This window comes from Zootoca vivipara, chromosome 2 (assembly GCF_965207765.1).
Source record: "Zootoca vivipara chromosome 2, rZooViv2.hap1.1, whole genome shotgun sequence".
In the NCBI taxonomy this organism is placed as follows: domain Eukaryota; kingdom Metazoa; phylum Chordata; class Lepidosauria; order Squamata; family Lacertidae; genus Zootoca; species Zootoca vivipara.
Genome location: NC_142584.1, coordinates 108,391,694 through 108,415,721, shown reverse-complemented (window position 1 = coordinate 108,415,721; position 24,028 = coordinate 108,391,694). Strand labels below are relative to the sequence as shown.

At 46.6% G+C, this 24,028-nt stretch overlaps 1 protein-coding gene across 1 annotated transcript; it reads left to right on the top strand.

Moving 5' to 3' along the window:
• Positions 1-1,934: 1,934 nt before the first annotated feature.
• On the top strand, positions 1,935-19,502 carry LOC118076088 (neural proliferation differentiation and control protein 1-like). Its single transcript, XM_035098630.3, has 9 exons — positions 1,935-2,022; positions 3,170-3,322; positions 3,783-3,896; positions 5,832-6,047; positions 7,921-7,987; positions 10,996-11,080; positions 11,467-11,549; positions 12,996-13,089; positions 18,050-19,502. The coding sequence occupies exons 1-9, from the start codon at positions 1,950-1,952 to the stop codon at positions 18,113-18,115; spliced, it is 951 nt and encodes a 316-aa protein (XP_034954521.1). The 5' UTR covers positions 1,935-1,949; the 3' UTR covers positions 18,116-19,502.
• The last annotated feature ends 4,526 nt before the right edge of the window (positions 19,503-24,028 follow it).

Below are 24,028 nucleotides of genomic sequence, written 5' to 3'. Positions count from 1 at the left end.
ATAAAAAGCTCAACAATTTGGGGGTCTTCCTTAGAAAAGCTCAACAACTTTCGTTTTTGGGGTGTCGTGGAGTGTTAGCTCCAGGTTCTGCCTTCTTATACTTTATAAATAACTTTGTGTATGTAAAGTGTTTTTGTTTCTTTTTAGAGATTTACTGATAATGAAGAGATGGAGGGTGGTTTTGGAAATCTGAACACCATGAAATTGCTCCTTCATAAATCTGGGATTATTGCTGCAGGCATGAATGGATGTTGGGTGATTCATCGCAGAATGAGAAGCAATAATGGCAATGCAATGCTTTAGCTACAGTCCTAGACACACATCATGTTGTTGTTGTTGTTGTTTAGTCGTTTAGTCGTGTCCGACTCTTCGTGACCCCATGGACCATAGCACGCCAGGCACTCCTGTCTTCCACTGCCTCCCGCAGTTTGGTCAAACTCATGTTCGTAGCTTCGAGAATACTGTCCAACCATCTCGTTCTCTGTCGTCCCCTTCTCCTTGTGCCCTCCATCTTTCCCAACATCAGGGTCTTTTCCAGGGAATCTTCTCTTCTCATGAGGTGGCCAAAGTATTGGAGCCTCAGCTTCACGATCTGTCCTTCCAGTGAGCACTCGGGGCTGATTTCCTTCAGAATGGATAGGTTTGATCTTCTTGCAGTCCATGGGACTCTCAAGAGTCTCCTCCAGGACCATAATTCAAAAGCATCAATTCTTTGGCGATCAGCCTTCTTTATGGTCCAGCTCTCACTTCCATTCATCACTACTGGGGAAATATTTCTGAATAGGCATGTATAAAATTCCACTACTAAGCTGGAACCATATACAGTACACACTTTTCTTGGGAGGAGCAAGCTCATGGAACATAAACACGTCATTGTTTGGGCATTTGTTCCAGAAATGCAAATATGTTTTGTATCAAACTGCATTAAGAAATCCCTAGATGAATCACACAGGGATGCCTGCTTGTGTGTGCATCTGCCATCGCTTTTAAGTTCATGTTTTGTGTTTAAAGCAATATTCTTATCCAAAGGCTTTGCAAATATTACCTGAAGCTTTTAGGGGGGAAAGGAAATTAATCCTTATGTTTCTTAAAGAACAAACACAAAAAAGTGTACAGTCCTATCCCTAAAATTTTAGATTAAGAAATCCATTTTGTTGGAGCCAGTGTGGTGTAGGGATTAGGTCCTGGGAGACGTGGGTTCAAATCCCTGTTCTGCCATGAAGCTCACTGGGTGACCTTGGGCCAGCCACAGCCTCTCAGCCTGACCTACCTCACAGGGTTGTTGTGGGGGGTTAAATGAGGAGGAGGAAGAGCCGTGTATCCCACCTTGAGCTCCTTGGAGTAAAGGTGGGGTGCAATTGCAAGAAATTAAACAAGTAAACATTACCACTCTTCCAAAATATTAGACTAAAAAGCTGGGAGGGCGGCCTCGGGATTCTTGAAAGCATTTACAGTATACATTTTTTTTTCATGGTATGTGCGCCAAAATGTACAAGGGGAGCAAAACATCTCCCAGCTGTGGGCCTGGCACTTACCTGATCTCTAAACCCCCATCTGTACTTTCATTGACTCATATCCATTATATCTGCTATACAAGCCTCCATCCCTGTCTCCAATCGACCTGTCAATCCATCCAGCTATTCATCAATAAGTCTGTCCCCCATTCCGCCCCCACCTTGACAAGCACTCAGCATTTTCCTTCCACCTATCTAATTCTCTATTCCTGCCTTTCTCTCTCCCGCCGCCCCACGCACCCCACTCCTTACACCCTCCCATCCTTAGTTCATTCATAAAGATCCGCAGTCCCTCTCCCGGCCAGCGCCAGGTCTTCTCACGGACCCGACTACATGCCAGCAGCTGCAAAGGGGGGACAACCCCCTGCGATAACTGGTTTGGGGTGGGGGGAAGGCTTTGCTCACCCCACCCACCCTGATTCATCTTGAAAGGAGATGCAGGGCAAAGCGATACGATGGCTGGGGTTCCTCGCCGCCCTGATAGCTACGGGGGCCAGCTGGGAAGCAGGTGAGGGGGGCACCTGGCTGGGTGGTGTGGGGGGGGCGAAGGATGCAGAATGGTGGGGATAGCGCGGGAGGAGGGCATGGGAGCAGAAATGGATGTGAGTGACAGGTGAAAACAGGAGAAGAAAGGGGAAGATGTGGGGAAGGAGGAAGGGGGGGAAGGGGGATAAATATCCAACCCATTAGAGCGGAGGAAAATATGGGGGCGAGGGGGGGCGAGCAGGAGAACAATAAAGGAGATAAAGGGGACCGGAGGTTGAATGTCAAAGCATAATACGCGAGGTCCCCTAGAGCGCAGACCCGGCTCTGGTGCTAGGGAACCCGGGAGTCTTGGCACCAGCCCTTTCTGAACCTTTTGCTCTACGAACTTATTAGTGGTGCCTGTTTATAATCCATCCCATCGGACCCGAAGCCCCTTTCAGCTAAATGCCAAATTGGTCTCGGGGCTGGGTGAGATGAGAGTGGGGGCACTCTGTACATGCTCTTGCCCTGATTATTATACTGTGGTGCGTTCCAAAAATGAATCCTGGCATCAAAGCCCAGGCTCAGATTAATTCCTGACTGCTTTTCGCCCAGAATTCTGTCCTCTGGTCTAAAGCACTAGACCCGTTCCCCTTTTTGGGTAACTTTGGACATCTTGCTTTTCACCTTCATTGGCGCGACCCTGTTGTTAAAGGACAAAGACGTCCTGGTTGCCGGCTGTATACAATTTCCCCAAACTCCTAGCCCTCCCTGCTTCGTGTACCCACCCCTTTGGAGAAAAAGAAGAAGACGACGCTGACTCTTCCCTCGCTTTGTTTCCTTCAGAGATTAACAGCTCTGTGACAGGCAACCGTTCAACAGGTGCAGTTCCTCCCCATACAGAGATACTGAGGTGGTAAATGCTCTCTACCTGTTTGATTCCTGCTTTTGTGAAGCCCGTAGGTGCCCTGGGTGAGGAAAAAGAAGGTGGCAGTCCTGTGTTCTGACTATGCTTACACTTTTGCACATTGAAACGAAAAAATAACAAGAGAGGATCTTTGTTCAATAGGAAATGCTGAAGACAGAGATGTGATAAAACTTCTACGCATTAACAATACCGGTTGGTGCATCTGGGTTGCCCCTGTTGCAACTTTTTTAAAAAGAAAACCATGCCTTTTTTTTTCTCCCAGACCCCCTCTGCCCACCCAAGTACAAAGTCAACTGTCTGCTCCGTCAACGTCTGGGCTGCGGGCCGGAAGGGGCACCTACCTGTGGCCCTTGCTTCCCCAATTATGAGGAGAACTCTAGTGGAGACTGCGTGCAGAAGAAGGTCCCTAAGCATGGTGAGGTCTGTGGGGAGGTGGGAGGGACCTGGGGAAGAGTCCGCCAAGGGCTTTAGAGGGACAGCTGAATGGCTGAGAAGACTGGGAGCAGAGAGGGGCTCTGTAAAAAAAAGGACGCTGGACAGTTAAGTCCAGTCAAAGGTGACTATGGGGTGCAGCGCTCATCTTGCTTTAAGGCCGAGGGAGCCGACATTTGTCCACAGACAGCTTTTCCAAGTCATGTGGCCAGCATGACTAACAAGCTTCTGGCACAACAACACCGTGACAGAAACCAGAGCACACAGAAACACAGTTTACCTTCCCGCCACAGCGGTCGGTACCTATTTATCTACTTGCACTGGCGTGCTTTCGAACTGCTAGGTTGGCAGGAGCTGGGACGGAGCAACGGGAGCTCACCCCGCCGTGCAGCTTGTGACTAAAGGCCTGGTTTTCTCTCTCAATACCTTCTCTCTTTTTTTAGAAAGCAAAACAAAAGGCCAGAAGAAGCCTAAAGACCTGCTCGCTCTCATCCTTTCCCTCCTGGCCAAGCATGAGAAAGGGCTGAAGCCATCAGACATGGAGACCACTTGGCCTGGTAGGCGAAGCCAACAAACACACCCCTTTTCCCAGCATGCCAAACATAGGGAGCTGCCTTATACCAAGTTAGAGGATTGGTCCATCAAGCTCACTCCCAGCATTCCAGACCCACCGGCTGTGCTGATGGGAGCTGGAGTCCATGAACATCTGGGAAGGCCACCGTTTAGCTTACCCCTAGTGTTGTCCTGAGGGCTAGAAACTATGACCGCCATATGAACTATTTAAACTTAAGGGGCTGGGGAGAATACGAAGGAAAAACAGCCCAGGTGGTCATCCCACTGTTAAGTACGACACGTTTTCCCATCAGTCCCTTTTTGATAGCTCCCTGGACCACATCTCTTTACCTTCGATGAAGGGGTTCTCCTGGAGATTCAGATTGGTTGTTCTGAATGGTTTCCCTGAAGAAGAGCCTCATTTGAAACATATTGGTTCTAGTAACTGGTTCCTTGTTGATTTATTCAAAGCATATTGACCATGCTCTTCAGTCTAAGTCAGGCATAGGCAACCTTGTCTCGCCAGATGTTTTGGAACTAGAATCATAGAATCATAGAGTTGGAAGAGACCACAAGGGCCATCCAGTCCAAGCCCCTGCCAAGCAGGAAACACCATCAAAGCATTCTTGACATATGCCTGTCAAGCATCTGCTTAAAGACCTCCAAAGAAGGAGACTCCACCACACTCCTTGGTAGCAAATTCCACTGCCGAACAGCTCTTGCTGTCAGGAAGTTCTTCCTAATGATCAGGTGGAATCTTCTTTTTTGTAGTTTGAATCCATTGCTCCGTGTCCGCTTCTCTGGAGCAGCAGAAAACAACCTTTCTCCCTCCTCTATATGACATCCTTTTATATATTTGAACATGGCTATCATATCACCCCTTAACCTTCTCTTCTCCAGGGTAAACATACCCAGCTCCCTAAGCCATTCCTCATAAGGCATCATTTCCAGGCCTTAGACCATTTTGTTTGCCCTCTTCTGGACAAGTTCCAGCTTGTCAGTATCCTTCTTGAACTGTGGTGCCCAGAACGGGACACAGTACTCCAGGTGAGGTCTGACCAGAGCAGAATACAGTGGTACTATTACTTCCCTTGATCTAGATGCTATACTCCTATTGATGCAGCCCAGAATTGCATTGGCTTTTTTAGCTGCTGCATCACACTGTTGACTCTACAACTCATGTGTAGTTCACAGTTGCACTACAACTCCCATGATCCATGACTACTGGCCCTGTTAGCTAGGGATCATGGGAGTTGTAGTTCCAAAACATCTAGAGAGCCAAGGTTGCCTATGCCTGGTCTAAGTGTCTCAGGGAGCCTTTTCAGCTGTTCCACTAGGGGGTGATATAAGGCAGGTAGTAAGGGAAAAGAATTTCCAACTTATTTAAGGTGCCTCCAGAGTCTCCAGACTGTCACTATTTGCAAGGTGCAAGTATGTACAGTACTAGAAGTCTAAGTTTATGCAGTTGAAGAGCTTCTGTCGTCCTAGTGTAACCTATCCACTTAAAACCACAACATCAGACTTCGAGTGGTTTGGAAAGGGACAGTGCACTGAAAAATCTGGGATGAGCAAATATATTGAAACCAATATATGAGATAGATGCATGACATGCAAAGCAAGATATGTCAAGCCTTTATTTGTTGCAATTGTAATTATTTGTCGTTAGGAGGGGCAATTATAAATGGAATGGAATTAATGAAAAGTAATAGCAATGTTTATTTTTGTGTTATTGTAACTATTTGTTTTATTACTGTGGAATTTCCAAAAGAAAGCATTTGTAAAAATTAAAAGAAAAATAATAAGTTACATTACTGAAATAAATGCACTTTTCGACGATATTCTAATTTTCCGAGTTTCACCTGTAAGCTTTGTACAAGCAAATCAGGACGAGAGCTCCATAAATAAGAAGACTTTATTTATATTGACACCTTGCTTTTCAGGCAGCATGGAGGGGTTTGAACCACCCAGCTCCCCCACTTCCTTCCCCACCTCTTTCCCCCCAAATGCCTCCTACTCCGTGAGCGGCACTCCAGATTCTTCCAAGTCATATGAAGACACCCCAGTCTCAGCCACTATGCCCCCGACAAGAGTGAAAGTGGATTTCAAGCAAAGGTCTCGACCTCCGGCTACAAGTCTGAACAAAGCGGTGTCACTTAGTGAGTAGAAGTGATTCTGTCAAGATGGGGGGGGGGGAGGCAGATAATGGAACTGGGCTGCTTGGAGAGCAGAATGTGGGATGTAGCAAATGGATGGCTTTAAAAGAGGGTTAGATGGTATGTTGGAGTGCAAGGGGTGTTAGAGGAGGGGTTGTACCTCTGGTGGGAAGGAGGGTACATCATGCTTCTTCTAGGGTGGTTTGTCCACCTTTGGTCCCCCCACCCTGCACTCAGCTCTCACCTGTGGCTCCTATAAGCTGCCAGGATGTGACAGCAGCCACACCTGGGAACAGCCTTGAGTGGCTGGCTAAACATATCTGAAGAAGTGTGCATGCACACAAAAGCTTATACACAACATACTTAGTTGGTCTCTAAGGGATGCGGGTGGCGCTGTGGGTTAAACCACAGAGCCTAGGGCTTGCCGATCAGAAGGTCGGCGGTTCGAATCCCCGCGGTCCCTGCTCCTGCCAACCTAGCAGTTCAAAAGCACGTCAAAGTGCAAATAGATAAATAGGTACCGCTCCGGTGGGAAGGTAAATGGCGTTTCCGTGCGCTGCTCTGGTTCGCCAGAAGCGGCTTACTCATTCTGGCCACATGACCCAGAAGCTGGACGCCGGCTCCCTCAGCCAGTAAAGCGAGATGAGCGCCGCAACCCCAGAGTTGTCCGCAACTGGACCTAACGGTCAGGGGGGTCCCTTTACCTTTAAGGTGCTACTGGACAATTTTTAAATTTATTTCGACTGCATCAGACCAACATGGCTACCTACCTGAATCTGGCTAAATCAGGTGAGGGGAGCCGACGGGTCTCAAACCCTCGGTGAGTTAGGGTCCTCCCCAGGCTTCAGTGGACTGAGCGGATGAGACCAATTGTGGGTCAACCAGTCAAGAAGACGGTTTTTGCACATGCTGTAGAGGGGGCAGGTGGGGCTCACCCACCTGGGAAAGGAGCCCATCTAGGAGACGGAAAGCTGTGATCCTAAACCTCTGTTGCTTTGCGGGAGAAGAAAAGTCTAAGGCGTAAACCCTACGCAAATCCAGAGTGGGGTCCCTAAGAGAGTTGGACGGCACCTTGTTCGCTGCCTCCTGGCAACTCCTGCAACCAAGCTGATGGAATCATCTTGCTCTGCTTTCCTTTGGACCACATCAGTGAGGCCGAGAGGGTGGTCTTGTCATCTGGGCAGCCCAGGACCTCCATACTCTTGGGGAGGTTGCTTTTGTGTTGCTAATGCAGTGGTTTGACTTCACCCCATAAGGCACACTCCATGGGCATAGCAGCTGCCCCCCTAGATCAAGCAAAGCAATAGAAATACTTAACTAACTGACCAATCATGTCGGTTCTGCCCTCCACCCCCCCGAACAAAAATCCTGGCTACGTCCATTATAGACCACCTCCACTGTTGGGAGGTTGGATGCTTCTGAATACCAGTACAGTGGTACCTTGGTTCTCAATCTTAATCCATTCCGGATGTCCGTTCGACTCCCGAAACCGTTCAAAAACCAAGGCGCGGCTTCCAGTTGGCTGCAAGAGCTTCCTGCATTTGAGTGGAAGCTGCGTCGAACATTCGGCTTCCAAAAAATGTTTGGCTTCCAAAAAGCGTTCGCAAACCGGAACACTTACTTCCGGGTTTGCGCCGTTCGGTACGACAACTAAGCCGTTCGAGAACCAAGGTACCACTGTAGCTGGAAATCGCAGGAAGGGAGAGTTCTGTTGTGCTTAGGTCTCCTGTTTGCAGCTGGCCACTGTGAGAACAGGACTCTGGATCAGATGGGCCACTGGTCTGATCCTGCAGGCGGCTCTTCTGTCCTTATGCGTTTGTTTCTAGACATTCTCCTTTATATCTGACACTCAAAGGGTTAATTGTGGTCCTTACAGCTCTCGTGGTGATGTGCACAGTGACAGGGGTTTCCGGACTGGTAGTTGCTGCTATGTGCTGGTACAGGTAGGAAATGTCCTTCCCCCATATTTGCTATTATTATTATTATTATTATTATTATTATTATTATTATTATTATTATTTTAGCACAACAATGTCGTTGGTAGGCCTACTTTACAAAGTTCTGCGAGCCAAAAGGAATAAGGTTGGCTTGCACAATGGGACATTCCCTCCTCTCTTCCCCCTGTACCTCCTAAACCCGTTCTGGGATCTCTCCCAACCCTCCAGAGCAGAACTGGGGGGCATGGTGGGTGTGGGAGTCCTGTTACACAAGCCAAACTGGTTCCATGCACACAGCGACTTACTCGAATCCTGCCCCACACATTTGAAGCACATGATCCCCCCCCCCCGAAGAATTTTGGGAACCACAGTTTATCAACGGTGCGGAAAATTTTTAGCGCTGCCAGCGGTGAACTGAATTTCCCAGGATTCTCTCTGGGGAGAAGCAATGCACTTTAAATTTATTGTTTTTATGCAACCCAACATCCAGTATTTTGTGAATACGGAGCATGTTCAGTATACATTAGAGTTGCCAGGTTCCCATCATCACAATTACATCCCCCCCCCTTTAAATGTATTTTGAACTCTTCCAAACCTTGGGACTCCCCCAATTCTGCTGATACATTGCTATTGTGCATAACACAAGTCCTTGATTTCTTATCACACATCCACAATGCCCAAGTATGATTCTGTAGAAAATCTATAATTTGTTGCCTTCAGACCATAATTTCATTTACCTATTAATGTGAGATCTCTGCAGGCTGTGTTTTTTTTTCCAATTTGAGTTAGTATACACAAGTTTATATGCAGTTTGTACATAGTTAATTGCATTTGTTTTTAAATGTTGAGCATTCATGTGAGGGATTGCTTTTGTTTTTATAGCTCCTTTAAATGATAATTGACCCAAACAAGCTAGACAGTTTTGAAAACCAAATTCTCGAGTTTGTTAGGGTTTTTTTGCAGCATCTTGATATACAGTTGCTTTAGGGTGTGTTTTTTTGTTTTTGCTAGATAGCCATAGGCACTTCCAACATTGAGCGTTTGAAATAAAGGGAATGAGATTAGATAGGCGGAAACACAGTTACTTAGGGTTGGCTTCCATACGGGATGATGAAACAGTTCTGAGACAAAAAGGTTTTGTGAAAGAGATGAAGCGACGAATAAAATGGGTACCGCAACAGAAGGCCAAAAGAGAGAAGAAGGAATGTGGTCTTGCCCTTTGATCCAACATTCCCAGAGCTTGCTTCTTCTAATGTTTTTATTTATTATATCTTTTAATTGTCCTTCCTGTCAGGGTTGCGTACATTGTCTCCCCCACCCTACCCCCAGATTACCCTAGTAAAGAACCTTTGAGGTAGATGAGAAACTTCATGGCGAGGGCCATGGGCCGGATTCCTGCATTGCAGGGGGTTGGGCTAAAGGACCTCTGGGGTCCCTTCCAACTCTACAATTCTAGGATTCTACGACTGAATGGGGGTTTGAACTTTCTAGCCAAAGAGCAACATTCTAGCATCACTCCACCTTGGGGCAGGGCTCACACCATATCTAGAAGTCTTTTTTTTCTTTTTGCGAAAGTTATCGGCCATTTCTTTCACTCTGCACATGCCCCAGGGCACTCTTTTTTTGTCAATCTGGTCTCAAAAGGCCCATATGCTGCAAGCAAAGTACCAGTATCTCCCTCCCTTCTTCTTTGGCAATCACTCGTAGCCGAGTAAGATTGTCTTCCATGAACACGGTTTTAACAATGAGTCCGTAAGTGACCGTGGAGGCCAATTCTGGATCCACACGTCCTTCCACAGTAAGGACATTGGTTCCCGGGGGGGGGGGGAGTTGATCACGGTGTGGATTTGCCAAACGTGCCTTCCTCTTAGCACATTTCTCCCTTGCGTTCTGAGTTCAGGTGTCCATGACACCTTTGGTAAAGGCTGTTCTCCAACTGGAGCGTGTTTCCCAGTTGTCGGAGTTTATACTACATTTTTTAAGATTTGCCTTGAGACAGTCTTTAAACCTCTTTTGTTGACCACCAGCATTGGGCTTTCCATTTTTAAGTTTGGGATAGAGTAGTAGTTGCTTTGGAATATGATAATCAGGCATCGGCACAACATGACCAGTCCAACAAAGTTGATGTTGAAGAATCATTGCATCGAGACTGGTGATCTTTGCTTCTTCCAGTACACTGATATTAGTTTGCCTATCTTCCCAACTGATGTGTAAAAATTTTCGGAGATGCCATTGATGGAATCTTTCAAGGAGTTAGAGATGATGTTTGTACAGGTGAAACTCGGAAAATTAGAATATCATTGAAAAGTGCATTTTTTCAGTAATGCAACTTAAAAACCAATGTATGAGATAGATGCATGACATGCAAAGCAAGATATGTCAAGCCTTTATTTGTTGTAATTGTAATTATCTGTCATTAGGCAGGTCAATTATAAATGGAATGGAATTAATGAAATGTAATAGCGATGTTTATTTTTGTTTATTTTTTATTATTGTAACTATTTGTTTTGTTACTGTGAAATTTCCAAAAGAACACATTTGTAAAAATTAAAAGAAAAAGAAAAAATAATAAGTTGTATTATTGAAATACATGCACTTTTTGACGATATTCTAATTTTCCGAGTTTCACCCGTAAGTGGTCCATGTTTCACAAGCATACAGTAAGGTTGGTAGTACAATAGCTTTGTAAACAAGCATTTTGGTTTCCTTGCAAATGTCCTGGTCTTGAAACACTGCACTTCGATCGGGAGAAAGCCGCACTCGCAGAGCTCAGGCGATGCTGGACTTTGGCATCAATGTTGACCCTTGTGGAAAGATAACTGACCTCCCTCCACACAGAAGGAAATGTGGCCTCCCCAAGTTTAAAAAGCAGGACTATGAAAACTACGCAGGGAGGGTGTTCTCACAAGAGCTTTTGTGGTGATGCTGTAAACGTGTGCCAAAATTCAAATTGCAGACTGTGGGGTTGCTTGTTTGCCATCTGTAAAAAAAAACATCATACAATTCATTTCCAGGCTACAGAAGGAAGTACACTTGGCTCAGAAGATGACATATGCAGGCAGCCGGGGGAACCAATACCGATACCATCAGCCCAGTGCAGTATGTGACTTTGCCATTGGTTGAATGCTCACTTGGGGTGGGGGTGCTGGGAGCCCCCTGTGCCCCTGACAGCCCTCAGATCATCACTTTAGAGCCCAAGGGGGACATCCAGTGAACCTGAATGGGGAGCAGGATTCAGGGGCAGGCGAAAGTCTGCAATTCTTTAAACGCAGTTAAACTTTGGAACTCGCTGCCACAAGATGCAGCGGCCACCAACTAACTCACCACCCTGAGAGCTATATATTACCCCTCGTATCGGGAGCAGTATATGCCGGCCGGCTTTCCAGCATCAGCTCGGCTACTGTGGGAAATGGGGAGCTGTGCTAAGTAAGCCTTTGTTTTGGTCCAGGCCAGGCTATTCTTACGTTCTCTCTTATCCCCTCTAGTACATGGACTCCCGACTAGCTCAGTCGTGCCAAGTTCACCACTATCAACATCAGAAGAAGCTTCTCACCACAACCAGTGAGGAGTAAGTGTGCTCTTTTCCACATCTCTCCATGGGAGTGGGAAGTTGGGTGCGAAGCAATCACTAAGAACAGAAAGGGGCCTAACTCAGTGGAGTTGGTCAAAGGCTCTCTGGCGAAACCTTCAGGCCCTTGAGGTCAGTTGCCTCTCAGGGTGGACCAGCATCCCCAGCCTGGGGCCATTCCAGATGTTTTGCTGGGCGGGGCGGGTGAAAGTTGCCATTCAAAGCATCTGGCTGGATAAATTTCACACTGAATGTCTTTTCAGGCATAGTCCTGATTATTCTCCAAAGTCTTTTTAATCACCTTTTTAAAACCCTGTTTTAACTTAGTTGGGTTTTCCCCACTTTAATCTCTGTTTCCTTCGATTTGTTCCCAATCTTTTTTTAAATTATTTTTTATTAAATTGATTTATTTGGTTTTTCAAATTATAATTGTACAGAAATATATCAAACAAGATTCCAAGGAATCTCCTGGACTTCCATCCTCCCCTTTGTGGTTCCTGTTATTTATTATTTCCTTCTGCATCTTTTATGACAGTCCAAATCTTTTAAATCTCCATTGTATCCAGAATTCACCCTTAAACTACAAGTGATATTCCAATCCTACTAACAATTTAAACTGTTTTACAATGGTCTTTAAGATAAGTTATAAAAAATTTCCCTAATTTGTTCCCAATCTTAACTGATGTCATTTTTACTTTTTATCACACCGGATATTTGTATATTTTATGTTGAGAGCTGCTCGGAGAACTTCTTTGTAGTCGGTAGAGCACAAGACTCCTAATCTCAAGGTTGTGGGTTTGAGCCCCATGTTAGGCGAAATATTTCTGCATTGCAGTGGGTTGAACCAGTTGACCTACCATTCTATGATCTCATCAACACAAAGAAGTATTTCTTTTTTCTGATCCTGATCCTGTACTAGACTATGCTAGGCCAAAATGTTTAAATGTTTCTTTGATTGTCCTTGAATCTTCCCACCCCACTTGTCAACCTTTCCTGCCACACCACAGGAGTAAATCCAGGAGCTGGGGGTGGGAAGGAAATGTTTTTGGAAAGCGGCTGGAACCTCTAGGGCAGGGGTCAGCAAACGTTTTCCCTCAGACCTTGTGGGGGGCCAGACTAGATTTTGAAGGGGGGGAGAACAAATTCCTATGCCCCACAAATAACCCAGAGATGCATCCATGGGCCGGATTTAGAAGGTGATTGGGCCACATCCGGCCCCCAGGCCTTAGTTTGCCTACCCATGCTCTAGGGCAGACATGTCAAACCTGCGGCCCTCCAGATGTTTTAGACTACAGTTCCCATCTTCCCCAACCACTAGTCCTGCTAGCTAGGGATCATGGGAGTTGTAGGCCAAAACATCTGGAGGGCCGCAGGTTTGACATGCCTGCTCTAGGGGTTTCCATTTCCTAAGGTCCCTCATCTCACACTGTTGCCTCCTTCCTTCAGCAGAGAATCCCCCAAACCAGTAGAGCAGCTCTCCACAGAGTCAGAGACTGAGAACGGAGATTACACCGTGTACGAGTGTCCAGGACTGGCGCCGGTATGTATGGCAAGGTCCTAGGTTCGGTTTCTTGGCATCTCCAGGTAAAGCCAGTGTTGGCCTAGAGACGAACCAATGATCTGACTCCATATAAGGCAGCTTCCTATGTCATTCGGAATGCTTCTGTGTGTGGTGTGTGAAGGGCCGGCCCAGGGAATTTTGCCGCCCTGGCGCCACTCTTGCCCTCCTGCTTCTTGCTGCCACCTGGCACCTGCCACTCACATCTGCAGGGCACTCACCTCTGCCAGGTGCTTGCTGCCGCCTGCTCCTGGACTCTGGTGGCAATGGGGCAGTCTGTTAAAACGTAAAAAAGTAAAGGTAAAGGACCCCTGGACAGTTAAGTCCAGTCAAAGGTGACTATGGGGTTGGGGCGCTCATCTCGCTTTTAGGCCGAGGGAGCTGGCGTTTGTCCACAGACAGCTTTGCATGTCATGACTAAACCGCTTCTGGCACAAGAGCGCACAGAAATGCTGTGTACCTTCCTGCAGCAGCAGTACCTATTTATCTACTTCCACTGGTGTGCTTTCGAATAGCTAGGTTGGCAGGAGCTGGGACAGAACAATGGGGGCTCACTCCATCGCGCAGATTCGAACTGCCGACCTTCTGATCGGCAAGCCCAAGAAGCTCAGTGTCTTAGACCACAGCACCACACACACGTACCCCTGGGTTGCCCAGAAGAAGGCAAGCAGGAGAAAGATGGCTGCCCAGGGGCAAGATGAGGAGAATGCTGTTGCAGCTGCCGGGGTTGAGGGCCAGGAGGCAGCAAGTACCTGGCAGAGGTGAATGCTGGGCACTGGGCACCAGTCATCGCAGCAGTGAGGAGAGGAAGTGGCAGTGGGGGTACCAGCTCTGGTTGAGGGGTACAGGGTGTGGTGTTGCTGCTGCTGTTGGCAAGGCGGCAGAAGGTCCAGCTCCTGTCCCCCACCCACAAACCAAGCTCTTCCTTGTCTCTCCTCTTTGGGCAATGGCTTCTCCTCTTCCTCTCAGGGTGACACGCTGAAGGAGCTGGCTTTAGACTGCGTCACAGATGGGCTGGCCATGGGTGGGTGCTTTGCATTGGCGCACGAACCTGTCTTCAGAATACCCACAATCCAGCAAAGAAGAAAAAGAAATAATCTAGAATAGGGTGGGTGTGAAATGGTTCACCTTGGCTGCAGCGGTCGAAATTCAGGCAGTGGAGTTCTGCACCGACTGAAGCTTCCATGTCGCCCCATGTATAACGCATTACAGTAATCTAGCTGTAAACATTGATCACGTTAACAAGGCATGATTCCTTTTGCTGAAGCTGGTGAAAGGCACTTCAGCAATGCTGGTTCAATACCTGCTCTTTCAGGGCGTGCATAGTCTTATCTACAACTAGTCAAATGTCAATTTCCCAGACATGAGAACTACTTATCCCCAGTGTCTCCATTTTGTCAGAATTCAGATTTCGTTGATTGGCCCTCCCATTGCCGAATCCAGGCCTAAATTTAACACCTGGCTCAGGTGACAAAGAGAAACAGAGCCAGTGGCATATTGATGGCACCCCGCAGCAGTGGGGAGATGGTGGCTCTCCAGATATCCTCATCCCTGACCACTGGCTGTGCTAAGTGGGGCTGAGGGGGGCAGGAGTCCAAGAACATCTACAGAGCCACAGTTTCCCCATGCAGTTAAAGAGTGTGGAGGGCAAGATGACACTTTGCAGAGCTCTATAGCATAGGCTGGGATGTGGGTGGCGCTGTGGGTTAAACCACAGAGCCTAGGGCTTGCCGATTGGAAGGTCGGTGGTTCGAATCCCCACGATGGGGTGAGCTCCTGCCAACCTAGCAGTTCGAAAGGACAACAAAGTGCAAGTAGATAAATAGGTACCGCTCCGGTGGGAAGGTAAACAGCGTTTCTGTGCACTGCTCTGGTTCGCCAGAAGTGGCTTAGTCATGCTGGCTACATGACCCGGAAGCTGTACGCCAGCTCCTTCGGCCAATAAAGCGAGATGAGCGCCACAACCCCAAAGTCGTCCGTGACTGGACCTAATGGTCAGGGGTCCCTTTACCTTTATAGCATTGGCTAAGGAAGGTTGCAGATGGTGACAGCAGCCACGAAATTAAAAGATGCCTGCTTCTTGGGAGAAAAGCAATGACAAACCTAGACAGCATCTTAAAAAGCAGAGACATCACCTTGCCGACAAAGGTCCGTATAGTTAAAGCTATGGTTTTCCCAGTACTGTAGTGATGTATGGAAGTGAGAGCTGGACCATAAAGAAGGCTGATCGCCGAAGAATTGATACTTTTGGATTATGGTGCTGGAGGAGACTCTTGAGAGTCCCATGGACTGCAAGAAGATCAAACCTCTCCATTCTTAAGGAAATCAGCCCTGAGTACTCACTGGAAGGACAGATCCTGAAGCTGAGGCTCCAATACTTTGGCCACCTCATGAGAAGAGAAGACTCCCTGGAAAAGACCCTGATGTTGGGAAAGATGGAGGGCACTAGGAGAAGGGGACGACAGAGGATGAGATGGTTGAACAGTGTTCTCGAAGCTACGAACATGAGTCTGACCAAACTGTGGGAGGCAGTGGAAGACAGGAGTGCCTGGCGTGCTATGGTCCATGGGGTCACAAAGAGTCGGACATGACTAAATGACTAAACAACAACAAGTAAAGTTGAGCAGCAAAGTCCCTATGTTACTTTATGAAACCAATCCTGTAGATGGGAGTGGGGCCTCTATATCACTGTGACCCTGCTCCAACCCTTACAGCAGATCCAGTAGGAGATCATGGTTGGTCCTCTCAAAAGCCTCTGAGAGGAGATCAAAGATAAAGCAATCACGCTTGCACTGCCTGTCTCTCTTGTGCAAGAGGTCACGCACGGGGCAGTGAGAGCTGTTCTGGTGCTACACCTTGGTCTGAACCTGGATTGAAATGTCTAGAGATAATCTATCTTCCAACTGTGCCTGGAGCCAGAGGCCTACAATCTTCTTGAACACCTCACCTGCAAAAAACAAAACAAAAACCGGCTATTTGGAAAAGGATTGATACAACTTCTGAATTCAGGGTGGGTTTCTTAAGAAGTGGCCACACACTGCCTCTTTCAAGTAGGCCAGGACCTCACCCTCTTGAGATGTGGCATTGATTATCTCGGGGAACCTACTCAGGCAATCACTTTTGGCTAGCTGCAATTAGTCAAGGTGGGCAAGGGGCAAGGGTCGGCCAAACGCACCATGTCCGCACCGACTGAAACCGATGCCGTAAAGAGCTGGATGAATGTTCTTCAGTAGGTCTAGTTACAGGTAGGTAGCCGTGTTGGTCTGATGCAGTCAAAACAAAATTTAAAAAATCCTTCCAGTAGCAGCTTTCATGAAAGCTCATACCAATGACAAACTTACTTGGTCTCTAAGGTGCTACTGGAAGGATTTTTAAAATTTTGCCACAAGCTCCATCAGTTCAAAAGGCCAGTCAGACATAACAGTTTACACAAAATAAGGAAGTATTGACAGGCACAGGTCTTCCTTCATTTGCCCACCTGCGTTTACCTCATTATGGTGGTGGCTATATAAGAAGACCTACTGAAGAACATTCACCCAGCTCTCTCTTTCATCCACCTGCGTTAACTTCACCAGGGTGGTGGCAACCTAAGACCCAACTGAAGTATTTTCTATCCAGTTCAGTTTTTACAAACTATATTGAACATTCTTTATTTTTCTATTGGCATCAGGTTGCTGTTCAATACATGGACATTACCCACTTGTTGAATGGTTCATTTATTCAGACTTTAAAACGTTCACTGAGCATATAATTCATTCCATGTTTTTGGCAGAACTAGTATTGATCTGCACGTGGCATTGTAACATGTTTTTGTTTGTTTGAATGGTCATTAGTCTATCTTCAGTCCAGTTACAGGTAGGTAGCCGTGTTGGTCTGAGTTGAAGCAAAATAAAAAAATTCCTTCAGTAGCACCTTAAAGACCAACTAAGTTTTTATTTTGCTATGAGCTTTTGTGTGCATCATCTGAAGAAGTGTGCATGCACACGAAAGCTCATACCAAAATAAAAACTTAGTTGGTCTTTAAGGTGCTACTGAAGGAATTTTTTTTATTTTGCTTCAGTCCAGTTGTTATCCTAGTAAATTCCCTTTTATATTTATTAGCCAGTTTGTGGTGGTTTGTTTTGGTTTATTGCTATATTATTATCACCACTTTGATACTTTGTTTACATTGTAAACTCAGACTACATATTGTATATCTGCACACACAGGAATTATACCAGGACAGGCACGGAGGTCAGAGGGGATATTGCCAATGCAATTCTGGGCTGCATCAATAGGAGTATAGCATCTAGATCAAGGGAAGTAATAGTACCACTGGATTCTGCTCTGGTCAGACCTCACCTGGAGTACTGCATCCAGTTCTGGGCACCACAGTTCAAGAAGGATACTGACAAGCTGGAACGTGTCCCGAGGAGGGCAACCAAAATGGTCAAAGGCCTGGAAACGATGCCTTATGAGGAACGGCTTAGGGAGCTGGGTCTGTTTAGCCTGGAGAAGAGAAGGTTAAGGGGTGATATGATAGCTATGTTCAAATATATAAAAGGATGTCATATTGAGGAGGGAGAAAGGTTGTTTTCTGCTGCTCCAGAGAAGCGGACACGGAGCAATGGATTCAAACTACAAGAAAGAAGATTCCACCTAAACATTAGGAAGAACTTCCTGACAGTAAGAGCTGTTCGGCAGTGGAATTTGCTACCAAGGAGAGTGATGGAGTCTCGTTCTTTGGAGGTCTTTAAGCAGGGGCTTGACAGGCATATGTCAAGAATGCTTTGCTGGCGTTTCCTGCTTGGCAGGGGGTTGGACTGGATGGCCCTTGTGGTCTCTTCCAACTCTATGATTCTATGAGATTCTGCTGCACGAGTGGGTTGGCCACTGGGAATTTGGTTCCTTTCCTTTTCCAAGAATGCTTTGATTAACAACAACTCCTCTTCTCTTTCTGCAGAGTGGAGAGATGGAGATCCACAACCCACTCTTCGATACCTCCACACTAAACCAATGCCCTCCCTAAGTGCATACCCCCCCCTCTCTCTTTCTCTCTCCCCTTTCTTTTCTCATCCACATCTCCAACTCCTGGATTAATAGAGGGATGATGCAGCTTCAGATTCATAAAAAACACAAAAACAACCTACTTCCATTAGATGCCGACTGTCCACCTTTCCTCTTTAAATAAAGGCCGCTTTGGTATGACTCAACCATCAGTCACACACACACATCCCACCTTCATCTTCTGGGAATGGATCAAATGGGGGGAAACCGGCCATTAGGATCTATATTTTTTAGAAAATAGAGATCATCTTCAAAAATCCACATCTAGAGTCTCTGGTATTTCTGTCTTTGCTAGAAAACCTTTTTATCAAGCTCTCCTGATTCTATCTACCTGGAAGCATTTAGCTTATAAAGCTGTGCAAGCCAGGGGCGGAATGAGGCTTTGTTTCACCCGGGTCAAAGACCCAGTTTGGCACACCCACACATTTGCACACACAGAGCCTGAGAGCCTGAAAAGCTCCCCTCTGGAGGCTTCACCCTGGGCAAAAAACCTGGCTAGCCCTCCTGTAGCTCTGTGTAATGCATACACTCATTTGAATTGAGGCCATGGACTTCGCTTCATTTCTTTATAGAGCGTACCAATTGCTTTTTTCCCTTTTACCCAACCCCAAGTGATGTACAGTGTTAACAGGCTGCACTCAGCAAAACCTGAAGCAACAGCATCAGAATCGTTATCGTAATGGTGGCAAGCATTGCAGGAAAAGTAAGAGGAAAAGAGCATTGGCGGGAGAAGGTGTACAGAGAAGACACCCGGTGGGTCTTCGTGGAGAGACTGTTCCGTAGTTACGGTGCCACTGCTGAAAAGGCCCTGCTCCATATCCTTAGGTCTCATCTCTGCGTGGACTATAGAATCCTGGGTTCAAGGTCCTTCTACCCAGATGTGCATGCGTGTCACCATGTTTATATGACTACCTAATTCCGTGTCTATCAACGATGTGGAATTGCAGACGTAAGAAGCTTGCACGACCTTCCCTGCCCGACTTGGAATTGCCTCTTGCTAATGCCTTTCCGCCTTCTGGTCTCGTGGCTGCCTGTGCTCCAGAAGCCAAACACGGGTTGGGATCCGTGCGCTGTATGTAATAGCACTGTACCTGTGTCTCAGTCAAATGTGTTGTTCTATTACTTCCTCCGCAGCAAGTGACCTGGCTCACTTGCTCGAGTCGCTCGTAGCCGCAACGATGCTCGTTTGCAACTGCTCTCTGCTTGTGAGTTGTGTGGGTTGGTGGGGAAGGGACAAGCAGGGTATTGTGTTGACAAATAATCACGGCACATAGCATCTTTGTACAGCGCTTTCCCCAATGTGCTGAAAAGACTTCAGCTTTATAAATCCTGTTGGTAGCCTTAACTACAACCCTCCTGTGGAGTCTAGCATTACTATCCCCATTTTACAGATCTGGGCTCTCAAAGGTAGAGAGAGAGGGAGATGAAAACACTCAGTGATTTCATGGCAGCACTGAGATCTGAGCTCACCTTCCAGCTCACCTGTGCTCTGTATGGTTGCCATACATCTGGAATTTTGTGGACATATTTGGAATGCTGCAGTTAGCAGGAGTGTCCAGGTGGAAATCGGCAAATGTCTGGGGAAATCTGGACTTATGGCAACCCGTGTCTGCAGTGTCGTTTTTGCCAATTTCCCGTTAAAATAGCTCAAATATCCTCAACAACTTTGGCCAAAAAAAAAGCTCAGCAACCTTTCTGTCTGGATTTTCATCAGCAACCCTATCCTAAACCAGCCTACCTGGTGATTTCCAGCTGTTTTGGATTACAACTCCCATCTGTGCTGGCTGGGTCTGGCGGAAGTTGTAGTCCAAAACATCTGGAGGGCACCAGGTTGGAAAAGGCTAGTCTAGAGCCATGCAGGTATGTGGCTTTGCACAGTGGCTTCTAACCCGCTGGCAGCCACAGTACAAGCCCCCAAATGGATGGGGACCTCCTGGAATTCAACCAGCGCATTCTGCCAGATATTAAATCCTGCTGCATGACAATAATGGAGTCCTCCAAAATACAGTGGTACCTCTAGTTACGAACTTAATTCATTCCGGAGGTCCGTTCTTAACCCGAAACCGTTCTTAACCTGAGATGCGCTTTCGCTAATGGGGCCTCTTGCTGCCGCTGCACCACCGGCACATGGTTTCCGTTCTCATCCTGGGGCAAAGTTCTCAACTCGAGGTAACTCTTCCAGGTTAGCGGAGTTTGCAACCTGAAGCGTTTGTAACCTGAGGCGTTTTTAACTGGAGGTACCACTGTGCTAACAAACAGAATGGAAAGTGAGAATTGAGTTAGGCCTTGGCTGAGCCCAAACTATGGCCTACTATTCATGAGCAAGCGTGCTGGTGTACGGCAGGCAGGAGGGGGGGAATCGCAGCTGCTTTGCTCCTGCTGCTCCTGAGCTACCAGGAGATAAACAATGGTTTAGTGTTGCATTTGAATCCAACCATGTCCCTATTTTTCAGGGACAGTCCTGGATTCATGGGCGTACCCAGCGAGGTAAACCCCGTATTTTACAGACCATAACCCACATTTTCCCCCTCCAAAAACTGAAGGGGAAAAGTCGCTGCGGGTTATGGAAATTGGGCTGTTTCCACCCCCTCCGCAGCTGCAGCCAGCAACAGGAACATGGGGGGGGGGAGAGAAGCAGCCCGAAATCGTGCTGTTTCCACCACCTCTGTGGCTCCCTTGGCCCCCCCCTAGTTTTGATCCTGGGTACGCCCCTGCCTGGATTTACAGAAGCTGTCCTGGTTTCTGATTCGATCCCGGAATGTCCCGTTTTCCCTTAGGATGTCGCTAGTTTCATCAGAGAAATGTTGGAGGGTATGGAGTTATGCGATCCACAAGCCAAGAAGATATAAGTTTTAAAGTGCTTAATTTTTTTTGTTTTTGTTTATTATTATTATTATTATTATTATTTATATATGTTGGAAGCTGGCCTGAGTGGCTGGGGCAACCCAGTCAAATGGGTGGAGTTTAAATAATAAAATTATTATTATTATGGAATGGGGTGTCCCTATTTTCATCAGAGAAATGTTGGGAGGGTATGGTTCCCCCTTCCCCCCCAATGGTAGGTCAAAAAATAAACCTTGGTTATATCTTGTGGATTGTTTAGGGTGAGAAAACCGAAAAGCCTGGTACAGCAGAACCTCGGTTTTCAAACTTAATCCGTTCCGGAAGGACGTTCGGCTTCTGAAAAGTTTGAAAACCGAGAATCGATGGGCTGGCTGCAAAAAACGTGGCTCGGAAGCCATTTGGCTTCCAAAAATCGTTCAAAAACTGGAGCAGTTATTTCCAGGTTTTCATCGTTCAGGAGCTGAAACGTTCCAAAACGGAGGCGTTCGGGAACCGAGGTTTGACTGTAACACTAAGCCAAACTATGGTTAACTCTCGATAGTATGGCAGCAGCGGGGGGGGGGGGGGAGGAATGAAGCAGCCGTGGTCTTCCCCTCCTATGTAGTTTACCAGCAAGTTTGCTCCTTCACAGTAAGCCATAATTTGGCTTCCCATGATCTGTCAATCAGGCCTTAAGCAACCCTAAGACACCACGTCAAAATGACTAATCTGTAGTACAGAAGCCTCTCCAAATTCTCAAACACCCACAGAATGTCTGTCTGTTTGCCTCTTCAGCCAGATAAAAAATAAAAAAGGTCCCAGAGGAGTTTGCAAAACAACACCCATATGTCTCACAGTACAACAATACCCATCTCTATAAAGGAGAAAGCTCAGCCTCAGGGTACAAACTTCTCATATCCTCACCTGCTCTTATTTTCTAGTACCTCATGAAGTGGACTCCCTAGTCCATAAAGGCTTTTACCGTAATAAATTTGTTAGTCTTCAATGTGCCACAGGACTCTTAGTTATTTCTGGTACAAATGCTAGCACTTCACCACCCTGGCTAAAGGTGAAGGTAAAGGGACCCCTGACCATTAGGTCCAGTCATGACCGACTCTGGGGTTGTGGCACTCATCTCGCTTTATTGGCCGAGGGAGCCGGCGTACAGCTTCTGGGTCATGTGGCCAGCATGACTAAGCCGCTTCTGACGAACCAGAACAGCACACAGAAACGCCGTTTACCTTCCCGCCGGAGTGGTACCTAATTATCTACTTGCACTTGCACTTCTTTTTCTACTTGCACTTCTTTTTCTCTCTCTCTCTCTCTTTTTTACTTTGACGTGCTTTCGAACTGCTAGGTTGGCAGGAGCTGGGACCGAGCAACGGGAGCTCACCCCATCACAGGGATTCAAACCGCTGACCCTAGGCTCAGTGGTTTAACCCACAGCGCCACCCGCGTCCTGGCTAGTAGAGGCTGAAATGTTGTTACGGTCGACATTGTTCAGATTTGAGTTGTTCCCCCTCAGTAACATGAGGGTAAACATCTTGGCACCGTGCCATGAACAGACTGCCATTGCACGTACTGCATCTGTTAATAATAATAATAATAATAATAATAATAATAATAATAATAATGGACTTGGTTTGCCCATAACGTTATGCTAAAGCAACGCTTAGCACAAAGAGGCGGATTTCTAGAGCAGAGATAGGACTGCAGTCGCCACAACTGTCTCTCTGAGAACCTGCATGTTTGCAGGAAAAGGTGGGATAAAAATGCAATCATAAAATAGTAGGAAGATTACAGGTAGGTAGCCGTGTTGGTCTGAGTCGAAGCAAAATAAAAAAATTCCTTCAGTAGCACCTTAAAGACCAGCTAAGTTTTTATTTTGGTATGAGCTTTCGTGTATCTGAAGAAGTGTGCATGCACACGAAAACTCATACCAAAATAAAAACTTAGTTGGTCTTTAAGGTGCTACTGAAGGAATTTTTTTAGTAGGAAGATTTATTATTATTATTATTATTATTATTATTATTATTATTATTATTATTATCCCCCATGTTGAAGTTAGGATGAGCCTTTGTGGCAGAAGCGAGGTTTGAATTCGGATCCTGACATAAAGAAGAGAGAGTGAACAGACCACTGAATAGACAACAAGGTACACTAGGCTGTGGTTAGCAGGTGGGTGGGTGATCTGGTTCTTTTTTGGGGGGGTTTCAGCTGACCTTGATTTCCACCAGGCTGCTGAGCTTGTTTACAACAGGAGCAGGGTAAATTTGGGGAGGGGGAGCTGTCAAAGAGTAGGGAGGTGTGAATGCCCCATTGTTGGAGGAAAGCTGATGGGTCCTTTTTGGAGGTGGGCAGTGCAACCCCCCCCCCAATAGGCCAGAGAGAGGATAAGGAGTCCAGGAAACCAACCCAACAGGAGAGCTATCAAGAGCCATTGATAAGGTGACAGCTCACTCTGCAAGATAATGGGGACCCAAGGCCCTTTGATACATTGTCCTGGTCCCAGAACATTGACACCTATAGGGCCAAGGGGAGGGAGGTGCTGAGAGGGGAGGGAGAGAACTTGACTCCCGTGGTTTTATCTCTTGCCCATCAGTTGGGTTTTGTTCCTTTTATAGGCCTTGATGAGTACTAAATGTCAATCTAGGGTAGCACTGGAAGTCTGGGGAGGGAGCCAGGGAAGGATTCCCTAGCCCTCTGGGGAAGGAATTAGCCATTTCCAGGGGTATCGGTGGAAGAAAGGGAATAAGGACTTTTGGAATCCCGGCTCCCATCATCTCCAGCCAGCAGGTTCAATGGTGAGCGATGATGAAGTCCCATTAGCTCCAACAGCTTTTGGTGGCTTACAGCTTCCCGAACCTCAGAGCCCTGAAGTAAGAAATCCGATATATCTGTATTCCGAGCAGATTCTTAGCCAACTGAAGAAAAAAATAAAATTTAAAACTGAATATTGAATTATTATTCTTATTATTAAATATTAGTAACTTATTACCCATAGGTCTCCAAGCAGCTTGCAACACATTTAAAAACATGAACACATTATACC

What these genes read in the sequence shown, in the direction of transcription:
- LOC118076088 (XM_035098630.3), top strand. Translation starts at nt 1,950, where the DNA reads ATGCAGGGCAAAGCGATACGATGGCTGGGGTTCCTCGCCGCCCTGATA. An exon ending in GGGGGCCAGCTGGGAAGCAG is followed by an intron (nt 2,023 to 3,169) that starts GTGAGGGGGGCA and finishes TTTTTCTCCCAG; the next exon opens with ACCCCCTCTGCCCACCCAAG. An exon ending in GAAGAAGGTCCCTAAGCATG is followed by an intron (nt 3,323 to 3,782) that starts GTGAGGTCTGTG and finishes CTCTTTTTTTAG; the next exon opens with AAAGCAAAACAAAAGGCCAG.